This window comes from Aptenodytes patagonicus, chromosome 12 (assembly GCF_965638725.1).
Source record: "Aptenodytes patagonicus chromosome 12, bAptPat1.pri.cur, whole genome shotgun sequence".
NCBI classification, from domain to species: Eukaryota; Metazoa; Chordata; class Aves; order Sphenisciformes; family Spheniscidae; genus Aptenodytes; species Aptenodytes patagonicus.
In genome coordinates, this window is record NC_134960.1 from 12,312,902 (window position 1) to 12,333,631 (window position 20,730).

The 20,730-nt window shown below is 43.1% G+C and overlaps 1 protein-coding gene across 1 annotated transcript in view; it reads right to left on the bottom strand.

The window, feature by feature from the left end:
* Nucleotides 1-1,793: 1,793 nt before the first annotated feature.
* UBTD2 (ubiquitin domain containing 2) overlaps nt 1,794-20,730 on the bottom strand; it is a 63,934-nt gene continuing 44,997 nt past the window's right edge. Inside the window, exon 3 of the mRNA XM_076349656.1 lies at nt 1,794-8,628. Coding sequence (XP_076205771.1) covers nt 8,231-8,628 — 398 coding nt within the window. The 3' untranslated portion in view covers nt 1,794-8,230. The remainder of the gene's footprint in view (nt 8,629-20,730) is intronic.

Here is a 20,730-nt window from a genome sequence, read left to right on the forward strand (position 1 = left end):
CCGGCATAAGAAAGCAGCAAAATCAGGTCTGCAGTTAAAGACCATTTCCCTCAGTGCTGTCTCTGGAGCCCAGCACCAGGTATTAACAGAGCACTGGTCCGCAGGAACACAGACCGAGCGGGACGGGTGCGTTGACCAAACTGGGATGCAGCTTTAGCAGGTAGAAAGCAATCAGAGTCTGGCACGGGGCCAGGAGCGAGGGTGCGACATCCACCGTAGGGCAGAAACCCCATGCTAGTCGTAGCACGTTATGCAATGCCATGTAGTGAGATATAGGTCAATGAAATATGAACATAGGCACAATACAAACATTAATTATATATTAATTAGGAATAGAAACACCATAATCTATATAACATAGCTCTATAAATCATACATAGTCTTCTCCCCTAAGCTCTAGGCTAGACTAGACTATTTCAGTTGGAAGGGACCTAGAACGGTCAGCCAGTGCAACTGCCTGACCAATTCAGGGCTGACCGAAAGTTAAAGCATGTTAGTGAGGGCATTGTCCAAATGCCTCTTAAACACTGACAGGCTTGGGGCATCGACCACCTCTCTGGGAAGCCTGTTCCAGTGTTTGACCACCCTCTCGGTAAAGAAATGCTTCCTAATGTCCGGTCTAAACCTCCCCTATGGGGAGGTTCTGCCCATAGGCAGAAGAGCCCAGCACCTCCCTCTCCACCCTACGGCTTGTATGCTGCGGGGTGTGAAGCAGCACTCGATTTCACTGCTTGCAGCAGTGACCGAGAAAATTTCAACTCTCGTGCACTTTTGACCTAGAATCTGTGTTCTTTTGGGGTTTTGCTTAGGTCAACAGTCAGCCCGGAGTTCCCCAGCCCATTTCATACACCAAAATGTGCTACAGCTGCAGACCAAAGACAGCTTGGTGCAGTGTGGCGTGGGTTTGCACACAGTGACAACACGAGACGGAGATCCTGCTTACTACTTGACAAACGACCACACTTAGGTCAACTAGAAGATGGGTAAAGAAAGATCACACGTAGTTTTATAATCCTGGTGTTTGAGGACATCAGCTCTGAGACCTTCTCTGTCTGTGCTGGGAGAGATGGAAGCAGGGTTGTCTCATGGGTCAGAACAAATGGCTACAAACAAGCCTTTGCACTGTTATTTTACATAAAGATACATACACACACAGACAAAAGGGAATACGTATACATAAAAGATTATATATACTCACACATATAAAATAAATATATACATAGGAAAAAGTTTAAAAAAGTTCCAGGAAGATCACATGCTTATTTGTTTATAACTCACATCATCAATTCTACCATGAAATTATCCTAAGATTAAAAAAAAAAATTGAAATGTTTAGCTGTGATAACATTAGACCAAAGCGGCCTACAACAAGTTATTCCTACTCCTCTGATACATTAGGTAGTTAATCAAGACTATAAAAGTGGTGACCTGAATTAAGACAACATGTCAGTTAATGTAATTATAGGACAATTACACAGATCCATTATTTTGCACTGTTCGCCAAGGAGCCAGAAGCACATCTGCAGACAGCGGGAGCCGGGAACAGAGGAGGTTCACGCTGGATGTCTGAGCGCATCTCCAGGCCTTGCATTCTCCACGGACTGCACGCCTTATTTGCAAGATAAAAAGTTGTCACACACCAAAATTACTACCAAAACGTGTCTCTAGGGTATCAGACAGGTAATGAAAAAGTTGTAGAGCTCCAGCTCAGAATTAAAAGCCCTATTGAAGAAATTTAAAAAGAAAAACAACACTGGGTTTATTTCTTAAGGCATGGCATTTCTAGGATTACTTTTATTTTTTAAATGCAGGGGAAAAAGTTTTTCTTTTTTGTTTTAAATACAGGAAATTTTGTACAGCATTTCCAATAGAAGTTCATGATGGTTTGCTCTCAGTGGTAAAAGATCTTACCTAGGTTAAAAAAAAAAAAAAAAAATCACATAATTTAACAGTCTAAAGACAACCTACTTGTGCTTGGCAGTTGATTAAAAATACGTGCACACACTACTGCGATATGTCAACCAAGAAACAGAGGTACAACATAAAAATACATAATGCATTTTAAAAGTTACCTGATGTTCACAGCATCTTTATATTGGCCTACAATTCTTCATTAACTGAAGGAGTTAGGGAGGGGAAAAAAGTTAAAAAGCATGTTTTACACAACTGGTGTATTTGATTCTAAAAGATTTTATAAAAGTTACAGGGGGGAAAAAAAAGGTCGTATCACTGGAATCCCCTCGTCCTTGTTTCACGGCATGTTGGAGCTGTGTATTTTGTGTCAGTACCAAAACTAGCACCGTATCCTACATAATATGAATGTTTGTTACATGGCACACACAAACAAACCGCATACAAAAAGTTTTACCATAAAAATGAAGATATTTATTCAAGAAGTACAAATTTGATGGTACCAGCCATCTTTGAAAGCCATTACCATGAGGCAGAGAGGACACAAACCGAAGTCTCTTGCTCAGAGCATATGAAAGCAAGTGTCTTACAAATTGCCAGCTAATGCAGTCATTTCAATCATTGCTCAAAAGCCACCTCCACTTTTCAAACATTCCCTGGACTTAAGAGAGGCACAAATAGGGTTTTTAATACAAGACCAGTTAGTTATTTTAATAAAGCCATCAGCTAAAATTTATTTTGTTTTCAATTTCCTTAAATTGTCTCCAGCCTTTGACTGGATTCAAATTTCCTAAAGAAAAAAGGGACTTGGGAACGAGCAGGTGCAGAATTTTTGGAGCTCAAGATGAACTAAAAGTTTTAAGGCAGGAGTCAGGATTTTAAGTTCTCTATTTGCCCCATGGCTCTGATCAAATGGTCTTCATCTGTAAAATATACAAATACAGAGTTCTACCGGATAAATACCCAACAAGTGGTCCTGCTTGGAGGGCAGGAACATACTTCTTCACAGAGAGTCCAGTGGACACATTTATTAGAAGTCTCAAAGTCCACGGTAAGAAGCCTGCTGGTTAAAACATCTCATCTTCCAATTATTTGACTTTTGTAGGCTCAGTGGCATGTATGTCCCTTGGAGGAGAGCTATAGCTCCATCTCCAATGAACAAGAGCAACACACACGCGGCTACGGAGTATCTAAGCGGATGAAATACGGAAGAGGAGAGCCATTTGCAGAACAGAGCAATCAAAAACACTTTATGAAAAGGAAAGTCTTAAAGCAGGCAGACTTGTATATACAGTCATTCACCAACAGAAGTGTTTGTAGCTGCAGATATAATAGCAGGACATTCATCTTCTTTGGGAGAAGACAGAAGCACGGTTGCTGGAAAGTTTAACTCCAAGGCTTCCTAGATCAGTTAACTTGCAAGGCAGACCACCAACATCTAGAGGGTTTGAAGCAGATTTTTTTTCTTTTTCCAAGAAGTTGCAGAGCGTACGAAGCTCATCCCCCCCACCCAAAGCAAGTTTTCAAAAATGCCTTTCTCAAATACCTCTACATCCTACGCCAGGAGAGCGCAAGCTGTCCAAGAGCTGCCAGCCATCATCCAGGAGGGAGTCAGAATTACAGGGGGAGTGGTGAAGGGCAAAGAAAAAAAAAAAGCCCATTTTTCTAACAGAGACTACTTTCATTTCAACGTAACAGGATCTGAGCAGCGCAGTGAAAAAGCCAACAAAAATCTTTTTTTTTTTTTTAAAATGTAAACATTCTCTGCATAAGGTGCAGGGTCTTGGATGTATTTACAGTGACATAGAAAAGAGTTTGTAAAATATAGATCAAGAGTCAGAAATGTAGCTACCACTTACGTTTCTGAAGAAGATAGAAATGGAGAAACGTACAGCATTCAGTTCGTCAACACTTACAGAGCTAAAATGCTTTCAAAACTCCATGGCTAAAAGCATCCCGCCATTGTAACAAACTAAGATTTTTTTTTTTTTAATAGTTTTTCAAAAGTTTTTACATTACTTACTAACAATGGATATATATGCAGAAGCATGTCATACTACAGCAATATTTTATCAATCGGCCATCTGCTCTACCAAAGGTTATGCACATTGCCATGTGTTGCCTCGTTGCTTCAATGAACCCCTCTTTCCTCCCCTCCCCAAAGCAACTTAGGAACTTTCTGTGAAAGGCAAAGAGGAGCTGGGGTTTTGTTTGGTTGCTCCTGGGGTGAGGTTTTTTTGGTTGTTACGAGGACTTTTAGCATTGGGGGTCTATTAAAAAACCCAACTTAACTACGCTGCTGACTCGTGTAATTTAGTTTTCCAAAATATCTCCCAGATGCAGAGAAGTAAAGGCTTTCAGAAAACTAAAAAAAGTTCTCGCAGTGCAACTATTCCAAGCTGTGTTTTCTGCAGAGGACGCCAATAAACTGTGATGCACAAAGAGCCAAGGTAGTCAATGAACCTTCTGGGAGCTGGGTGCTCAGAAGGAGCAGCTGTCACTTGGTTGAGGAAGACGACCCTGAGCATCCTTCTGTCGTGCACCGAGCAACGTACCTACAGCATCCACGGCTTTTCTGGAGCTCCCTCGCCCCAGCAGACTACGTGTGTTCATGCCTCTCCACCTTTCAAGCTGTTGAGGAGTGTGGACTTTCACTAGGTTATTACTTCTGGGTCAGGCAGAAGTAACAATAAAGAGTATAAAAATTTGAATCACATCAAACAGACCTGTCACTAACATGGTAAAAAATGTAATCTACTGGCATCAGTTCACAGCCAGAGCTAATCAGGAATGACACAAAGGGCTGATGGGTCTAACAAATAAAAAATACTCCTCACTTGTCTGCACTGGGCATTGCAGTTCATGGCTGCATGCATTACAAAAACCATTGCACTACTTTGATTCTAACCAAGACACCGCACAGCGCTGGGCAGCACACCAACCAGCACGCCAAAACCCAGCCCAGGCCGTGTTGCCAGCAGCGTGCAGCTCAACGTACATCCACGCTGTAAAATGAAGATGCGCACACCAGCGTGCTGCTTCTATCCACCCTCCCTGTGCACAGCCACTGGTGTTGGCCACGCAGACCTGCACTGGTCCCTGCCTTCTCACCGGGGCTGCCAGCTAGACAGCGGTTTAGTACCTTGTTAGTCTCACTTCAGCCATGCCTACTCTGCTCTGCAATTAAACAAGCCTTCCCTCCCTCCCTCCCCGCCTCCCCCAGGCACGCGGGGAACCCTGCTCTGCCCCAGGAACCCGCACGAGTCCCACGGGAGCCCCAGCCTGGTTTCCTGCACTGGCATTTGCACCAAAGACCATCTCGTAGGACAAAGACAAGGCATTTCAGAGACAAATAAATGACTGTTCTCTCAATGTATATTGCAACCTCTAGTTATATATATGGGATATGTTAGTCAACATGCTGTATGCCTGTATGCCTTCATTACTGATATTTTTTTAATATATATATATATGTTTTGAAACTTAGAATTCTTTCCTAATACAAATCTTGTAAAATTTGTTTCCAGCAGGGTATGTGCTTCGCACATCTGTTATTTTATACAGAAGAGGTTGAAGAGTCTTCACTTTCACCAATAAAAGCATTTTACCATTGATTTTTTTCAGTTTTAGATATGTGCTTAAGGGACAGGAGAGGAGGGGAGGCTGTTAGAGAAGAGTATTTTCATGAACCAATTCTCTGTTCTACTCAAAGCCCACTCACAACATGGCTTTCAGATCATCACCTTGCTCCCCGACATAAAAGCAATTAATATAAAACATGGTCATCTATTACGGCATAATAAAACTGAACCTTTTCCAACTAAGAGGGGGGAGAGGGAAAGAAGGAGCTCTCCCAGCCCCTACATGCTGTAATCTCAAAACCAGTACATGGTGACAATTGCCTGAATGAAAATAGAAAAAGAAAAAAAAAAACCAACAAGGTGTATCCTAAAAAAAAAAAGTAGTGTTTTAGTGTTCACAGCTACAGAATTGTCACCCTGGTCTGTTCCTCCTTAATCTATCACGATTTCTCCCCTTCCAGAAGGGACTGCAGGGAAATGACATTGTAAACACCATTTGTACAGAGATGTAAGCTATACCTTACAAGACAAGTAGTGTCTTCCTGGCATGAAACCATCCTTTGCCCAGTGAAAATCCAAGAGATTTTTGAGTTGTTTATATATCAAATATTTTTTTCCCGTCTGGAATGCAAAAGATCTTGCTGCAAAAATCCAGTATAGTAAATCATATTTGTCTTAAAAAAAACCTCCACAAAAGAAAATTTTTGTTATAGGTTAGTATTTATCAACTTTGATTTCATCTTTAAAAAGAAAAAAAGAAAAAAGAAAACCAAGTCACTTTGGTGTTTATGAGAACAGGGAACTAATTTTCCTTTACACAGCTCTGCCACTGCACTTCAGGCATCCTGTACCAAATCGGGGCTAAAGGAGCTGTCAAAAAACCATAGGCTTAATACAACACAGGGACCAAAAAGAAAGCTGTATTTATTTGGGGTAGGGTGGGAAATGCATATAAAACGTGGATCTGTTTTCCAACCATCAATGTAAATTCTGCGCCTGCTCCCACCTGCTGGGAAAGACTCGTGATGTTGTACAAGTGACCTCTGCTCATTCTGGCTCTATGCTGATGCTCACGGGGCAAGAACTCCCTTTGAGTCCGAGAAACTGAGTTCTGTGGAGTTAATGAAGGAGCAAAAGTAACAAGTTTAAAATTGTCAATTAACCCACCAGTTTCACTAGCAGAGGAGAAAGAGCTGGGACAACTGTAGCTTTAGACCATTGATTCAGAGAGGGAAGACAGAAACCAGTAAAAATATGCTGTTCATACCTGAATAGCACATTCAGCTTTGGAAGAAGTGAAGTCATTTCAATGATGGCTGAAAAAACAAGCAAGCTAGAAACCATGTTTAAAAGGAACAGGGCATTTGATCTCAACCAAAGGGGTGCAGAGCAGGCAAAGGAACACAGAGAGCATCACCAACTGAGGGAACAAGCAATTAGATTCCCCCCCCAAAAAAATATGCTCTGATTCAGATTTTTGATACTACAAAAGGATTTGTCATTTGCCAAGAGGGCTCCTCTTACATTCTGAAGGGAAAGCACTGGCTGTGAAACACTACCGTCACGCTCTGGGCCGTGGGTGCGTGTTGGTGAGGATACCTCCCAGTTGTCCTGTCTGGAGAGTGAACAGAGTTAGAAGACTGGCTGCTGCTTCAAATGACACACGAAAAGCTGAAAACTGTGTGCCGTCGTGTCCTCCTTACCATTTTCCATGCTTTGTGCCCTCCAGGAACCGAGTGGGGGAAGTTGCAATCCATTGCATCTGGGTGTAACTGCAGTTTAACCTGGACCTATAACACCGGTGCCATTTGACAAAGGTGATGCACCTAACACTTAAGCGCAGACCAGCGCATCACTCACCTTAGCTAGCCTGATAAAAACTTGTTTTAATGATCTGAGTGATATACAGTGATTCGGCAGGCACATACTCAGGTGCCGATGAGCCAGTAAATTTCAGGCTAAGTCAATCTTGTAGCAAGTAAGTTTACAGTACAGTACGTGAGAGTATACATTGACTAAGTTATTGCCTAAGGCTCCGACAGGCTGCATTCCCAGCTTGGGAGCCAGAAATGGCACAGGACTGCGTTGCCATCTTGGAATGTACAATTGCTTGGTCTGAGCATCGCCAGAAGCTGCCCGCATGGGACGGAGACCGAGCCCGCAGCCCAGCTCCGCTGCCTGGGGCCGGCTGTGCCTCGGCTGTGCCTGGACAAAGCACGCAAGTTAGGTCAAACCAGAAAGGATCCCCGTGAACACGCAGCGCGGGACCTACCCAGAGCAGCTGTGATTCTTGCATGAACTGTATGTGGTGCTGATAGAAAATTTTATAAATTGATTAATTTTTTTTTTTTTTTTAAATAAAAGTGCTCTCTGTTGCTCTGGCTCCATGGATCACGACACCACCTACAGTTTTAAGAATCATTACGTTTTTGTATTAAGTGAACTACAATCTCTTCCCTCCTTCTTGTACCTCCCGCCTTTTCCCCTCCTCTTCCTGCTCCTTCCTTTGCCCTTGCCCTGTGCTGCTTGCTGTTGTGTTAAATATGAGATCAGGCAAACCCCAAAGGCCAGTTTACATTTTTATGTTTTGTTTTTGCAGATCTCCATCACAGATGGAATTTTTGCTGGTCATTTCTTGGAACCAATCCATTAGCAGGACAAACCGAAAGAAGAGAGGGCAGTGAAAACAAACCCCATGACAGAGACGGAGGAAAGAAGAATCAATAAACAAGCAGAAATCAGTTTTCCACCGGGGTGGGATTTGCTAAGGGCTGGCTCACGATGACTTGCACTACGTAGTCCTTTGGGATTTTCAGCTCCTCCAGTTTCATTTTATCTGCCAGTGGCCTGCCCGAGAAGAACCAGCGCTGGCTGCCCGGCTCCACTCCCTCCACCGCGTGCAGCCGCCTCTTCATGTGGTACACCGTGTCCATGCTGCGGACCATGAGTTTGAGGTCTTTGCCTGTGGACAGGCGCAAACGAAGCTGGCATTCGTGCCCTGAATTGGGCGGGGGATCAGGAATATCCAGAGTCTCCAGGTCGCCCTTCTCCTCTATCATGTTGATAGGTGGGGCGAGGCAGTAGACGGGAAGCTGGTACCGGTTGCCCAGTTCATCGTAACACTCTGTAAGAGCACCTTTAGGAGATAAAAGGGAAAAAAATGAATGTGAATGCGTTTCACATTTAACATTGAAGCGGTCACGCTCAGAAGCGCTGACCCTGCTGTTAAACCATCTGAACAATGAGGTCTGAATTCAGGCTTTAAAGGATTGATACAAAAAAATCTGAAGTTTGCATTAAAAATTGCTTCACCTTGTTTTCATATGGAAACTTGGGGTTGACTTAAAAGCACCCCCTAAAAGTCAAACGCACCCCTCCCTCCAGATAAACCAGGATAAACTTCAAAAGCAACAGGAAGGAAGAGATGAAGGAGGATGATGTTCTCCCCATGTGTCGTTTAAAAGAGGAGAATTTCACCAGCAGCACGGCCTGAGGTTCTGGGCACGCGTACACCCAGAAAATGCTACTTGGATGAATTACACGATCCTGAACCCAAGCTCTGAAAAGGTGAAATGGCAAAGACCAAAAGCAAAAGACCACTGTGAAAGAAAGATTTTGTAACTTCTCAAACATTCAAAAATTGCTGAAATGGTTTCATATGGGACTCATGTTTTAGTGAGCACTGCCAGAACAAACACACACCACCACCCAAGTCAGACAACTCTGCGGCTCCGTATGGAGCGTGGTGTCACCGCCACAGCAACGACACCCAGCACATACTTTACATTTGCACAGTGTCTGTAACTCCCATATTCAAAAGCCCTGAAGTTTCAGGAGGGATTTCCCCAGACTCCTGAGAGGTTCCTGGGGATAATCTGGGTGTTCGTGTTAAAGACGGCTGGGCAGCAGCGTGCTGCCTTGCCTACGGCATTCCTCCTTACCAAAATGGTACAACACACAGAGAACAGCTCAAGACCTTAACACTGCACTAACAAATACAAGCTGACTTCTTCACGGTATGAGACACACTTTATAAAGGTATTTCCAGAACTACCCTGGAAAAACGGCAGCACATTTTCCATAACGTTTTAAGAGTTAAAGTAAGAGAAGGCTGAAAGCAGAGCCCTGCTGCATACAGCACACGTCACCTCTTGCAGCAAGCCAGGAAACCGAAATGCAGAGGAAGCTGCATCCTAAATCACAGCAGAAATCCCTTCTCACTGTGGTCAAAAACCCCCAGACTTTCACACTCCAAGCAAACGCTTCTCCCGTTTTGAATTTACCTGCTATAACAAATTTCCACATTTTTGCCCCTAGAGGGGGCCCATTCACTTGCAAGATTACCCATCCTTTTGTAGTTGGGAAATGTTTGAAGAGGAGCCAAGTCCTTGAGCTACAGAATATTTAAAAAACTCTTTGACTCGGCAGTTCTGCACACAACACCTAACTGCTCCTTGTTAGAAACTAAGGGTGGTTTTTTTAGTTTGACGTTTTTTCATGCTGACAGCGAGTTGTCTTAAACTTTGCTGTTTGATCAGCAGAATTACTGCAACATAAAATTGTAACTTGGGAACATACTGTTTCACTCAGCCCACCGTGACAGCAGCATCTTGTGCTGGAAATCTTCTTTCTTTTAGACAGAAGCCCTCCTTTTTTAAGGATAATTTGTATGGTTGAAAACATACAGAGGAAATCTTTGGCTAAAAGATCAATGTTTTAGGTGCAGCTGTGTTTGGAGGCGTTTCTGTTTGTACAGGTAGCACCAAGGCTGCTATGCCCTGAGATTTATTGAGAAAACAAAACAAAACAAGGAAATCCAGAAAAATATACCCCTCATTACAGTCTTGTATCATTTATGAATCTCAGAGCAAACCAGCTTTTACCAAAACTGTATTGGATCCATACCTTTCATGGTACCTTGTCTATGATTTACAGACCAAGGCCTGAAGTTCCCATACTTCAGTTTTGTTTTACAATGTTCATTTCATTCTGTACACCTGATCTATTTAGTAAATGTCACAGTACTAAATTCTGGATCGCAGTTCATAGAAACAAGTAGATGTAGTTTGCTCCTAAAAAAAGGAAAAACCCAAACTTCAACAGCCTTTAAATTTAACCAGAGCAGCTAAACTTGTATCTTTCTTTAAAAGCTCCTATTTTAGAATAGCATATCAAAGAGTTAATTTAAAATACAACAGGGTAAGCTTGCTAAGGAATTTTTTCATCATTTATATCCTTGTCCAGCTGAACTAACATCAGGGTTAAAGCATATGGTATAAACAGCGGATTGCTTAATCACAATCAGATAAGCAATATTAAAAAAATCCTCTGAAACAGCAGCTAACTTGGAGGTCTGTCTTTTTAAAAAAAAAAAAAAAAAGAAAAGAAAAAAGACACAGGAGAGGAAACCTCTTGCCAATAAAAACTGCACAGTCCCACCCCAGGCTGAGAAACTGTTTATGACAAATTGTTAATATAACAACAGGTAAACCTCACCGGTAATCCCATTCTTCCACTCGTCCTGGTAAAAACATCCATAAGACTCTCAAGTCCTATTACACACCACTCAAGGACTTTCAAGACTGGATATATTGATTAAAGCACAGAAGATGACTATTGTGAGCAGAAAAGACTTTACGACGGCACCACCTCCTCACCGGCACACCGCGCCTGCTGACGGCCAAGCCGGAGCTCCAGGGAGGAGATGAGGAGGTGTTGGTCCTCGCCTCCGGAGACATGGAGCTGTGCACACACAGCCTGGTCCTCTTCAGCCAGCTAATTCCCGCTGGGCTTTATGAGGCTTTTGGTTAAGTGATCTTTGGAGAGGGTCAGGCTCTGCTACAGCCTTTAAGACGTCGTAAACGGCAACAAACTCAAAAGGCAGAGCACGAAGGGGTGTCATGTTGGTTGCAGTTCAAAAGCGAAACGATGGCTGAAGGTGTTAAGCAAAGGTGCAGTGAGTCTGGAGCTATTTTAAGCGATGCAGAAAAACACAAGTTATCGGAGAGGAAGAGAGAAAGTGGTTGAATTACCCGCAGCCACCACGGCAAGGCCTATCTCACCAGCCAGATGGCAGCTCTTCACCGAGGCACTTGCTGCAGCGTCCCTTATACAGCACAAAACATGCAGGAAATTAAACATCTGAACTACAAAACCCTTTGTAATTTTGCTGTTATAATTGAAAACCATGTTTCTGATCCTTCCTGCAAGATACATCAGCTTGGGCCACAAAATTTATTCAGCAGGAAGGAGCACTAAAAGAATGTCAAGCTTTTATGAGAAAACACAGAGAAAAAAGAAAAATAATTTTTTTTTTTTTTTTAGGTTTCCCCGTTACCTAGGCAACAAAGGTCCTCACCAGCCAGTTATGGCAGAGGAAGGATGCAGCCTCCCGTAAACCGGAGAAGAAAAAAGCAACGCAAACAGAGGTTTCACAGTTCAGGCAGGCAGCCCTGCTCCCTCCCCTGCCAGCACTGCACTCCACCAGCGGGCAGGGTGCTCGGAGCCGCACGAGGACAGCTGTCCCGCAGCTTCATTTACACAGGTTTCCCCTTCCCTGCCTCCCCTCCCTTCCCCAGATGCTGCAGCTGGATGCTGCATCAGGCAACCAGGCCAGGTTCAGATGCCAAAGCCTAGAGGGTGAGTCAGTACTTTGAATTTTCACTGCTGGATCATACAAAGAAACCACATAAAAGGGGCAGATTTCAGGAAGAAAGCAGCAGAGAGGATGGGTGGCAGGCGTGCAGGTCCAGGTGGAGGATTCTGTACTGGACATGAAAGACCAAGATGTTATAAAAAGATCTCACAACAATATTGAGGAGGGGACAAATTAAGCGTATCAATACTTCATATACTTGAGTATTCTTTGTGTATTTAAATACTCCTCTAGATGTTGACATGACTTTATTAAACTTGGACACAAAACATCCCGGTAGCAACATGAAAAGTTGCTTTTGAGGAAAGCCAATGACAGAACCAATAAACCAACCAACCCACCCACCTAAACCTTAATCCTCTTCTATCATTCAGAATTAAGGTGCCATGGCATGTGATCTAAGGTTCTAAGGCACATGCTTTGAGGCTTTCACTGACCGATTCATTACTCTGAGGATTTCCCAGTTAAAGACTTACACTGTCAAGCAAGCTCTAAAGTCGTTCAGTATCAATGCTGCAACGCAGTTATAGAGTTAACTTTTTAGGCATGATTCAAGTCAGACAGAACAGAAGATACAATGCTAGCACCACAGCGGATGGGATTATTTTAATCTTTTAAAAGTAATATCAACTTGGAGGCTGAGGAATTCTGGAAGGAGCTGTGAGGCAGAGCTTCTTGTTGGTTATTATCCAGGTAGGAGACAGCTTGAGAGTTTTGGGCAGAAAAATAAGCAGACGTGGTCATCAAGCATACAGAATTGGAACATTTTGAAGTTAATTGCCCTGCAGGCCATAAAACTTTCTTTTACTGAGATTATTAGGATGGAGAGATTTCTCTGGATTTGTACGGGAAAACACTAAAAAAGGACAGGTTGAGATACTGCTTCCACCCCTAAGCAATTCAGAGTTTGGACTTGTTCTTCTGCACATGAAAGGACTAGCAATTTAAGAGACCTAAATGACACAAAGATAAACTTCTGCAGAAGTTATTGAAATCAGCTGTGTACGACCACACTCATCCAAAATCATAAACAGTTTTAATGCATTTTAACAGCATTTTGGCATTTCTTTAATTCTCTTCAGAAAAAGCGGCAAATTTCTTGTTTTCTGTTCATGATGTGCCTTCTATTTCTTTAAGATTTTGAGCAGCTTTGAGGAGGACTGCTCAGAAACACCCAGAACTTAAAAACTGAGCAGATTTCCATCTCTTCTTCCCTTCCGCCAGACAGACTTGCTGCAGGAAGAAAAATTAAGATGACACAAAACAAAATCTAGCATTGCAGTGAGACTAGCTAATTTAAGGAACTTAAGTGTCTGTGTATAACACATTTGCCCAAGGAACAGCTGGTTCATTTGTTTTTCTTACTGAAAAGCTGAATAAATTGGCAATAGTAGAGCTTTCACGTGTAGACTATTGGTTTGAATCCAATATAGGTCACTAATGCCTGAAACTCATTACAAGCATCAGAAAACAAGTGCATCGTCTTCTGCGTCCTACAGTACAACAATTCCTAGAGAGAAATGACTGAGGCAGAAAAGCTGAACTATCTCTTTGTGCTGGTTTTGGCGGTGATAGAGTTAATTTTCTTCACAGTAGCTAGTATGGAGCTATGGTTTGGATTTATGCTAAAACAGCGTTGATAACACAGGGATGTTTTCATTGTTGCTGAGCAGTGCTTACACACAGTCAAGGCCTTTTCTGCTCCTCACCCCACCAGCGAGCAGGCTGGGGGTGCACAAGAAGCTGGGAGGGGACACAGCCGGGACAGCTGACCCCAACTGAGCAAAGGGATATCCCACACCATATGACGTCATGCTCAGCATATAAAGCTGGGGGAAGAAGAAGGAAGGGGGAGGACGTTCGAAGTGATGGCGTTTTGTCTTCCCAAGTAACCATTACGCGTGATGGAGCCCTGCTTTCCTGGGGATGGCTGAACACCTGCCTGCCGATGGGAAGCAGCGAATGAATTCCTTGTTTTGCTTTGCTTGCGTTGCTTGCGTGCACGGCTTTTGCTTTACCTATTAAACTATCTTTATCTCAACCCACGAGTTTTCTCATTTTTACTCTTCTGATTCTCTCCCCCATCCCACTGGGGGGGAGTGAGCGAGCAGCTGTGTGGGGCTTAGTTGCCGGCTGGGGTTAAACCACAACACTCTTCATCTTTATTAGTTGCTGATTCCAGGTCACGGCTGGGAAACACAGGATCTTATAAGAAAAAAAATGTGCACTGACGTCAACGGCATGCGAGAGTGGTGAAGGGTGACTTTGCTCAGTACATGAACAGGATTGAGACAAACAAGTGAAAACATGCAGTGCTTTGTTCCAGCTCACCTACAACCATCACAAACTGGGAGGAGTTAAAAGAAAAAAAAGCTTTCACATTAAACCCCATATAACTTAATAATGACTGAAATGGCTTAATGCTGCAGTTAACAACTGTAGCTCTTCCATTTTCTGGAGGGCAACGCATAGGAGTACGTGTGCAAGCCTGTGCCTTGCACCACATATGAAGAACAATAAACTGGCTGTAATCATCAATGGTGTGGATGAAACACTTGATAATAAACCACATATATAAGCCCCCTCCCATGCTTCTTCAACACTAAACTTCCATGGGCTATGCAAATTTAAACTACCATAAAGCTACTGTACAAAGCCTTTCTAAAGGTACAAGCTTGTCTCCTAAGCCACAGCAGAACTGCATACACAACACAGCTCTGCTCTCATCTTCAGCCGCCCTGTATAATAAAGAACTTACTCCAGCTCCTTAAAGAATGGGTTTTGTAGATAATAAGTGTTAAGCATTTAGTAATTCTCATTTCAAATTCACTGAAAAACAGCTCTTTCATTACAGGAATATTATCGGTCTGGCTCAATTCCACAAAGGAGTACGACTCCCAGAGCCAGCAGGAGATCCCAGTGCTTTGGGAGCTGCTTGGAGAGTGGGGACTAGCTCACTCCTGCTTGCAGCAACTGGCACAAGACAGACTGGAACTGTGCTTAGTGCGTTACAACAAGGGAAAGGAGGAGAAAATTAAGACACTCTGCTACTGCCTTTGTAATCCTCCCACCCCGTTCTTTGGCAGGAGAACTAGCTTGTAGCTGGTTCACTGAATCAGCTATTGCACTGCTCATGCTCATCTCCACACTTGGATGTTCTCCAGAAAACCCAGCTCATCCGGGCTGCAAGATCGTTGATAAAATAATGTACATTCAGCTGTCTGAAAAGGCTCTGCAAGGCAATAACCTGAGACACACTTACTTGTAGCAGAGGGTTGGACTAGACAGCCTCTTGAGGTCCCTTCCAACCTGAAGGATCCTAACTAGCTGCTTTTGCTGTAATAATACTTTGAAGAGCAGATCTCAGTCGAAGTATCTAGCAAAAGATCCCCCATGTGTATCTAAGTCACCCCGCTTCAAACTAAGCACACCTTACCCTAGTGCGGGGCAGGTTTGTGAACCAAGCTGGCGATCTCATGAGTAAACCATTCTTGAAACCAGTTTTGCAACTCATGCCTGCACGCTGGCACAGGGGAGGAAAACCCAAACCGCTATCACCTAATGAGCGGCGCCCGGTACCTACTGAAACCAGAGGACAGCAGCACTGCAGAGAGTGAAGCTTGCACTCTAAGATGGCATTGCCTGAACGCTCACCTGCCGAAGACTGAGATGCATCTGAACAGTGAAGCAAAAGAAGGGGTTTGCGCAGCTCCTTCTGCACTTATCTGCTGGCTAAGAGGGATATGCCATCATCACCCAGTCTGAGGTATGTCTCGTCCATGTGTTATAATTGAAAGCCAATCTGCCTACATGCCATTGCTACCTATGTTTGTCAGAAACCTTTTGTTTTGGGTTGGATTTTGGGAAGGGGGAGCAGGGAAGGAGCAGACGGCATTTCTTTTGGGAAAAGGCTGGTGTAGATATGCAAGGTGCATCGCTGGGCACGCTGATCCTCTCCCTTTATCATAACAGAGCACCAGCATCAGTTAATTCATTAGCACTAATTAACTAGGCTGAAGGTGAAAGATAATTAAGATTAACACAGTCTTCTGAAAGACAGAAATTTCTGCACTAGATAAGCAAGCCACTTTTCTTCAAATTTTAGCCGGTTAGTGGGTGTGCATCCCTTACTGTCCCTGCTGTGCTTGGAGGGTGGAGAGCAGGGCAGGGAGAGGAGAGGGATTAGCTGCCATGGGAGGAGGGATGGGTGGGAACGGAGAACGATTTGGGAAGGAGAATGCTTGTGGGAAAGGGGGGCTCAGGGCCACGAACCAACTCCCTCAAAATTCCTCTTAAAAATCCTCACTGATGCCAACAACAGCAGTGGCAATCCTGTCAGACGAACTGGGATCTGCAGCCCCACCGTGCTCGTCTGCCAGAGAAAGAGGGGAAGCCAGAGAAGAGGGGACCTACGCCAGAAAGCTCAAAACTTGACGGCGGTGTAACTTACAGAACAGAGCTAATTCTTCCTTAATACAGCTTTACTAGAGCACAGATACCTACAGTCTATGCAGTTCATTGGCTTTTCATCTCCTCTGGTTATGGCAGACAACTAAGACACTCACTGGGCTGGTACGCACCTGTAATCCACAATGTGGCTAAGGACTGCCAGTTACTAGACTAGGACTATGAATAATAACTATGAACTAAACAATGCAAGAAGATGGTAAATTTTAACCACAGCCATGGGTTCAGAGGCTGGTTAGTCAGTCACAGTCATGGCATCCTTTACGACAAGTCTCCCCTTCCCTTTCCTTGCAGGCTTTCGCCACGATACAAATTCTAGAACAGACAGATTAATCTGTGAGTATTTCTTTATCCAAATGAGGTGTGACAGAGAAAGTCAATTATGTATTAACGCTCGCTAGTTGTCATGTTAGCAATACTATATGTACTGCCACTTCTGTATCACTCTGTAAAACTTGGATCTAATATTGCAAGAAGGTAACAACTTCCAAGAAACATTACATCAGGGTTCAAAGATGACAAGTCTTTTTACTAATGAAGTATTCATGTACTATTCTGCTTTGCATGTCATTAAAATAGATGCCTGTCTAGACAGACTTCTCAGATAAAATTAAAAAAAAAAAAATCTATTTGGTAAAAGAGCTTCTCTGTATACCCTCTTTGTTTACATTTGCTGTTCTCCATTATCCACCTTCTTAAAGGAGATTTGGAGGAACAAAAGAAAGCATGGTATCGCAATCATCTGAGCCTGCATCATATCCCTCCATGGCCAGCTAACTGGGCAACTTATTAAATGACCAGGTTATCTGTTCAGCGTGAGGATGCACAGAAGCAGAACTCTGATTTACAGAAGTTGTCACTTCCTTTACCACCACTGAATTTTTATTTTAACTAGTCTGTTGTTCCTGTAAACCAGGAGAGAATACCTAGCGCTCAGCATCCAAAATCCTATGACTAACATGGTTAAAATGGAAAGCCACATGGGAGGTTAACAACAGCACTTTATACAACTGAGAGAGATTTTCCTTTTTCCTGCAACCACAAAGACTTAAGCACTTTTTGCTTTCTTTGGAGGTCTTTTACAAAGCTTTTCCTCTGCTCTCCTAAAACAGACTTGTAAAAGTCTCCTTCTGATGCAGAATTCATGGTTTTTGACTAGGATGTTGCTGAAAGGCCACCAGAAAACGTAGCATATTGGTTCTTGAGGTACAAACGCTTTATTCTTTCACAAAACAGGAGAAGAGAAGATGCCATTTGGACTGCAGAAGTTGCGTTAAACCTAAACTAGCTCCCCTATGTTTATGAAAGGATTCCATCACTCTATGAACAGCAACATACTTTGTGAGTACTGTTTTCAGTGTGCAGAGAAAAAAGTCTTTGTCCATTACCGTAGGACTTTTTGCATAATAACCATATACAAAACATTATTCAGTCTCACTTTCCTAATATGACAAAGTACTTTGCTATTTCCAGTTAATTCTGGAAGATGAGGTAACTGCTATGCTATTTGCATTTTACTTTAAGAGGATTTTCCTCTAGCTAAGATTAGTGATCAACACCATGGACCACTACATCATCCCACAAATACACCAGAGCTTGCTACGCTCCTTTCCAAATATGACAAAAGGCAAAGACAACTTTACCTTTGCTTTGGACTAATCTCATCAGATACAATCCACTTGTCCTTAACTGCTTGTCCTACCTTGGACCGACTCTTGTAGCCACCCCAAGAAAAAGCATGTCTTTTTGTTTCTCAGGTGGAGAAGGCACAGTCTGACCACGGTAAGAAGTCCTGCCCTGTGCAGGGAGGTTCAATTAGCAACTAGTGACTGCAGCAGCTCGAACTGCTCCGTCTCCACTGCATGACCAGTGTCAGTGCGCTTAACCTTTGAACAATCCCCTGCCTGCCACAATGCCCTCCTCTGGGCAGCAAAATGATATTTGAGACTTAGTTTAATCTGAACTAGAAGTGGATATGCGTGGAAATTCGGCTCGAGACAGCACTTGTAACTTCAGCTAACACAGCAGCGGAGACAACCCCTTAGACCAAACACAAAAGCAAATGTTGGCTTTTATGGAGTGCGGAGAAGTCCCACATCAGTTTGCAATGAGAAAAGGAGGTGGAAAACTACTTTCTAAGACTAAACAACAACTCTCCCGTCGACCTACCAATATGCAACAGGGGATGGATAGAAAGAAAGCACAGAATGACCTAGACAAAAATTTGCCCTGTACCATTTTTCTCTTGCTGCTCCCAAACTTGCCTGTATCCCTGCGTTGACATTCAAAGACCTGTAAATGAGCATGGAAGCCATACATTTGCATGCTCAGTCTCCAAGGATAACCAGCAAAAATGTTAAAGGCTCCAGGGAGGTCAAGCAAACTGACACAATCCCACATTAGTACCTACATCCTAAAATAAAACTACAACACAAGGCTGTTTAAAAAGGTGGGGGCGGAGGGGATTAAAGAGGGTTACAGGAAAGATTTGAAGCAACAGAAGGCTGTAGCATTGCTTTATCCCATGTAACGTGCTCTTCACCTCCAAGATGCTGTTCCTTCAGAGTTACCTTATTTATAATAAAAATGAAAAAATGTATTGATTAAGCACAAATGTAGAAGATTGCATGTAGTCAGAGCTGCATCACGCCCTAAACATGCGCCTAGAAGAGGCTTTGAGGATCTGCACAGACCTTGAGAGCCCAGACAGGTTAAAAATTCAAGGCCTTGCTGCAGCTATGACTTCTACAAAAAACTTGCTTGATTGCTACGGAACAAATAAAGGCAGCTCTGAGATTTCGTTATTTCTGTATAATAACTAATAGTCAAAGCATGCATGGAAACACACACTTTATTTTGTTGCAAGTTTTCTTTGCAATAAGGCTAACAAAACAAACATTGCTTGTGCTTGCTCTGTGCTAGGCTCTGTATTAGGTTCAGAAGTGTTATCAGCAAAAGAGCAAAGCCTGTTCCACTTCTCAGTAATAAATGTCAGCAAAAAGCAACTACCGGCTCTAGGTCTCAACAAACTCAGCCTCTTTCAAGTTATGATTTAGAAGTCCCTTATTGTTTTAACCCTTTCAAGCTATAGTATCACAAGGCACGCTAGCACTAAGGAAAAAAAATAAAATTTCTTAGAAATTAGTATTTTTCCCCTTATTGGCAAATCTGGATTTCACCAGATGAAGCCAGTATCTATCACATGCTTTTGTTGTGCTCCAATACGCCCTTACCAGCCTGCTAAGTGCTGAAGACATTCAGGAGTTTTCTCCTCCATTTCCAGAGGTAAATCTGTTCTGTAACACACTCTCTGAAGCCCTGTAATGACTTGAAGTTACCACCCCAAGGTATTTATTGAAAGAGATTGTGGAAGATTTAAAGTATTAAAACACCACCTCTTGGCTCGCCTGCGGGCTGGTGGTACTCCCTGGGCTTTCTGTAATACGCCCCAGATGGGACCTTCCTCAGCCATTATCTGGCCCTAAAAAGTTGTGCTAGGGAGAAGCCACCTCCTGCGACTCAGACACTTTCGATCATAACTATCTTGCCTCGGTCTTGAAGAAAAGATATCATCTTCCTATTGTTCAGATACCTGAAGCCAAAAGAGAAGGATGACAAATGGCCGCTGTCAACCGGAGATTGTGGAGGAGGAGCATGGTGCATCCATGGGCAAGAAACAAGTGAGATGACCAAGGTCTGGCTGAGCCCCTCGTTTACCGAAATGAGGCACTTTGAAGGACACCAATTCCTTCAGGAACACCAATTTTGGGGCAAAACGCTCTATGTCAATTACAGAAGCAAGCAATACCATCTCTGAAGATCACCTTTTCACACAGAAGGCAGCATCTAAGGGGCTCTCGTTGGCTTATACTGAAATTTTCAATGAGGAATACATTAAACACTTCATATTTCTTTTTCTCATTTTACTAGCGGACAGCAAGGCAGATGAAGCAGATACAGCAGTGAAACTGGGTAAGTGGCCAATGATGGAGTAAATGTCCACTCCTGTGGAGTATCTAATAAAGACATCATGTCCTGACCACTATCAGATACCAGAGGAATATTATTCACTTAAGATGGACATACTCCTGTCTGGAAGATCTGCAACACGGAGAT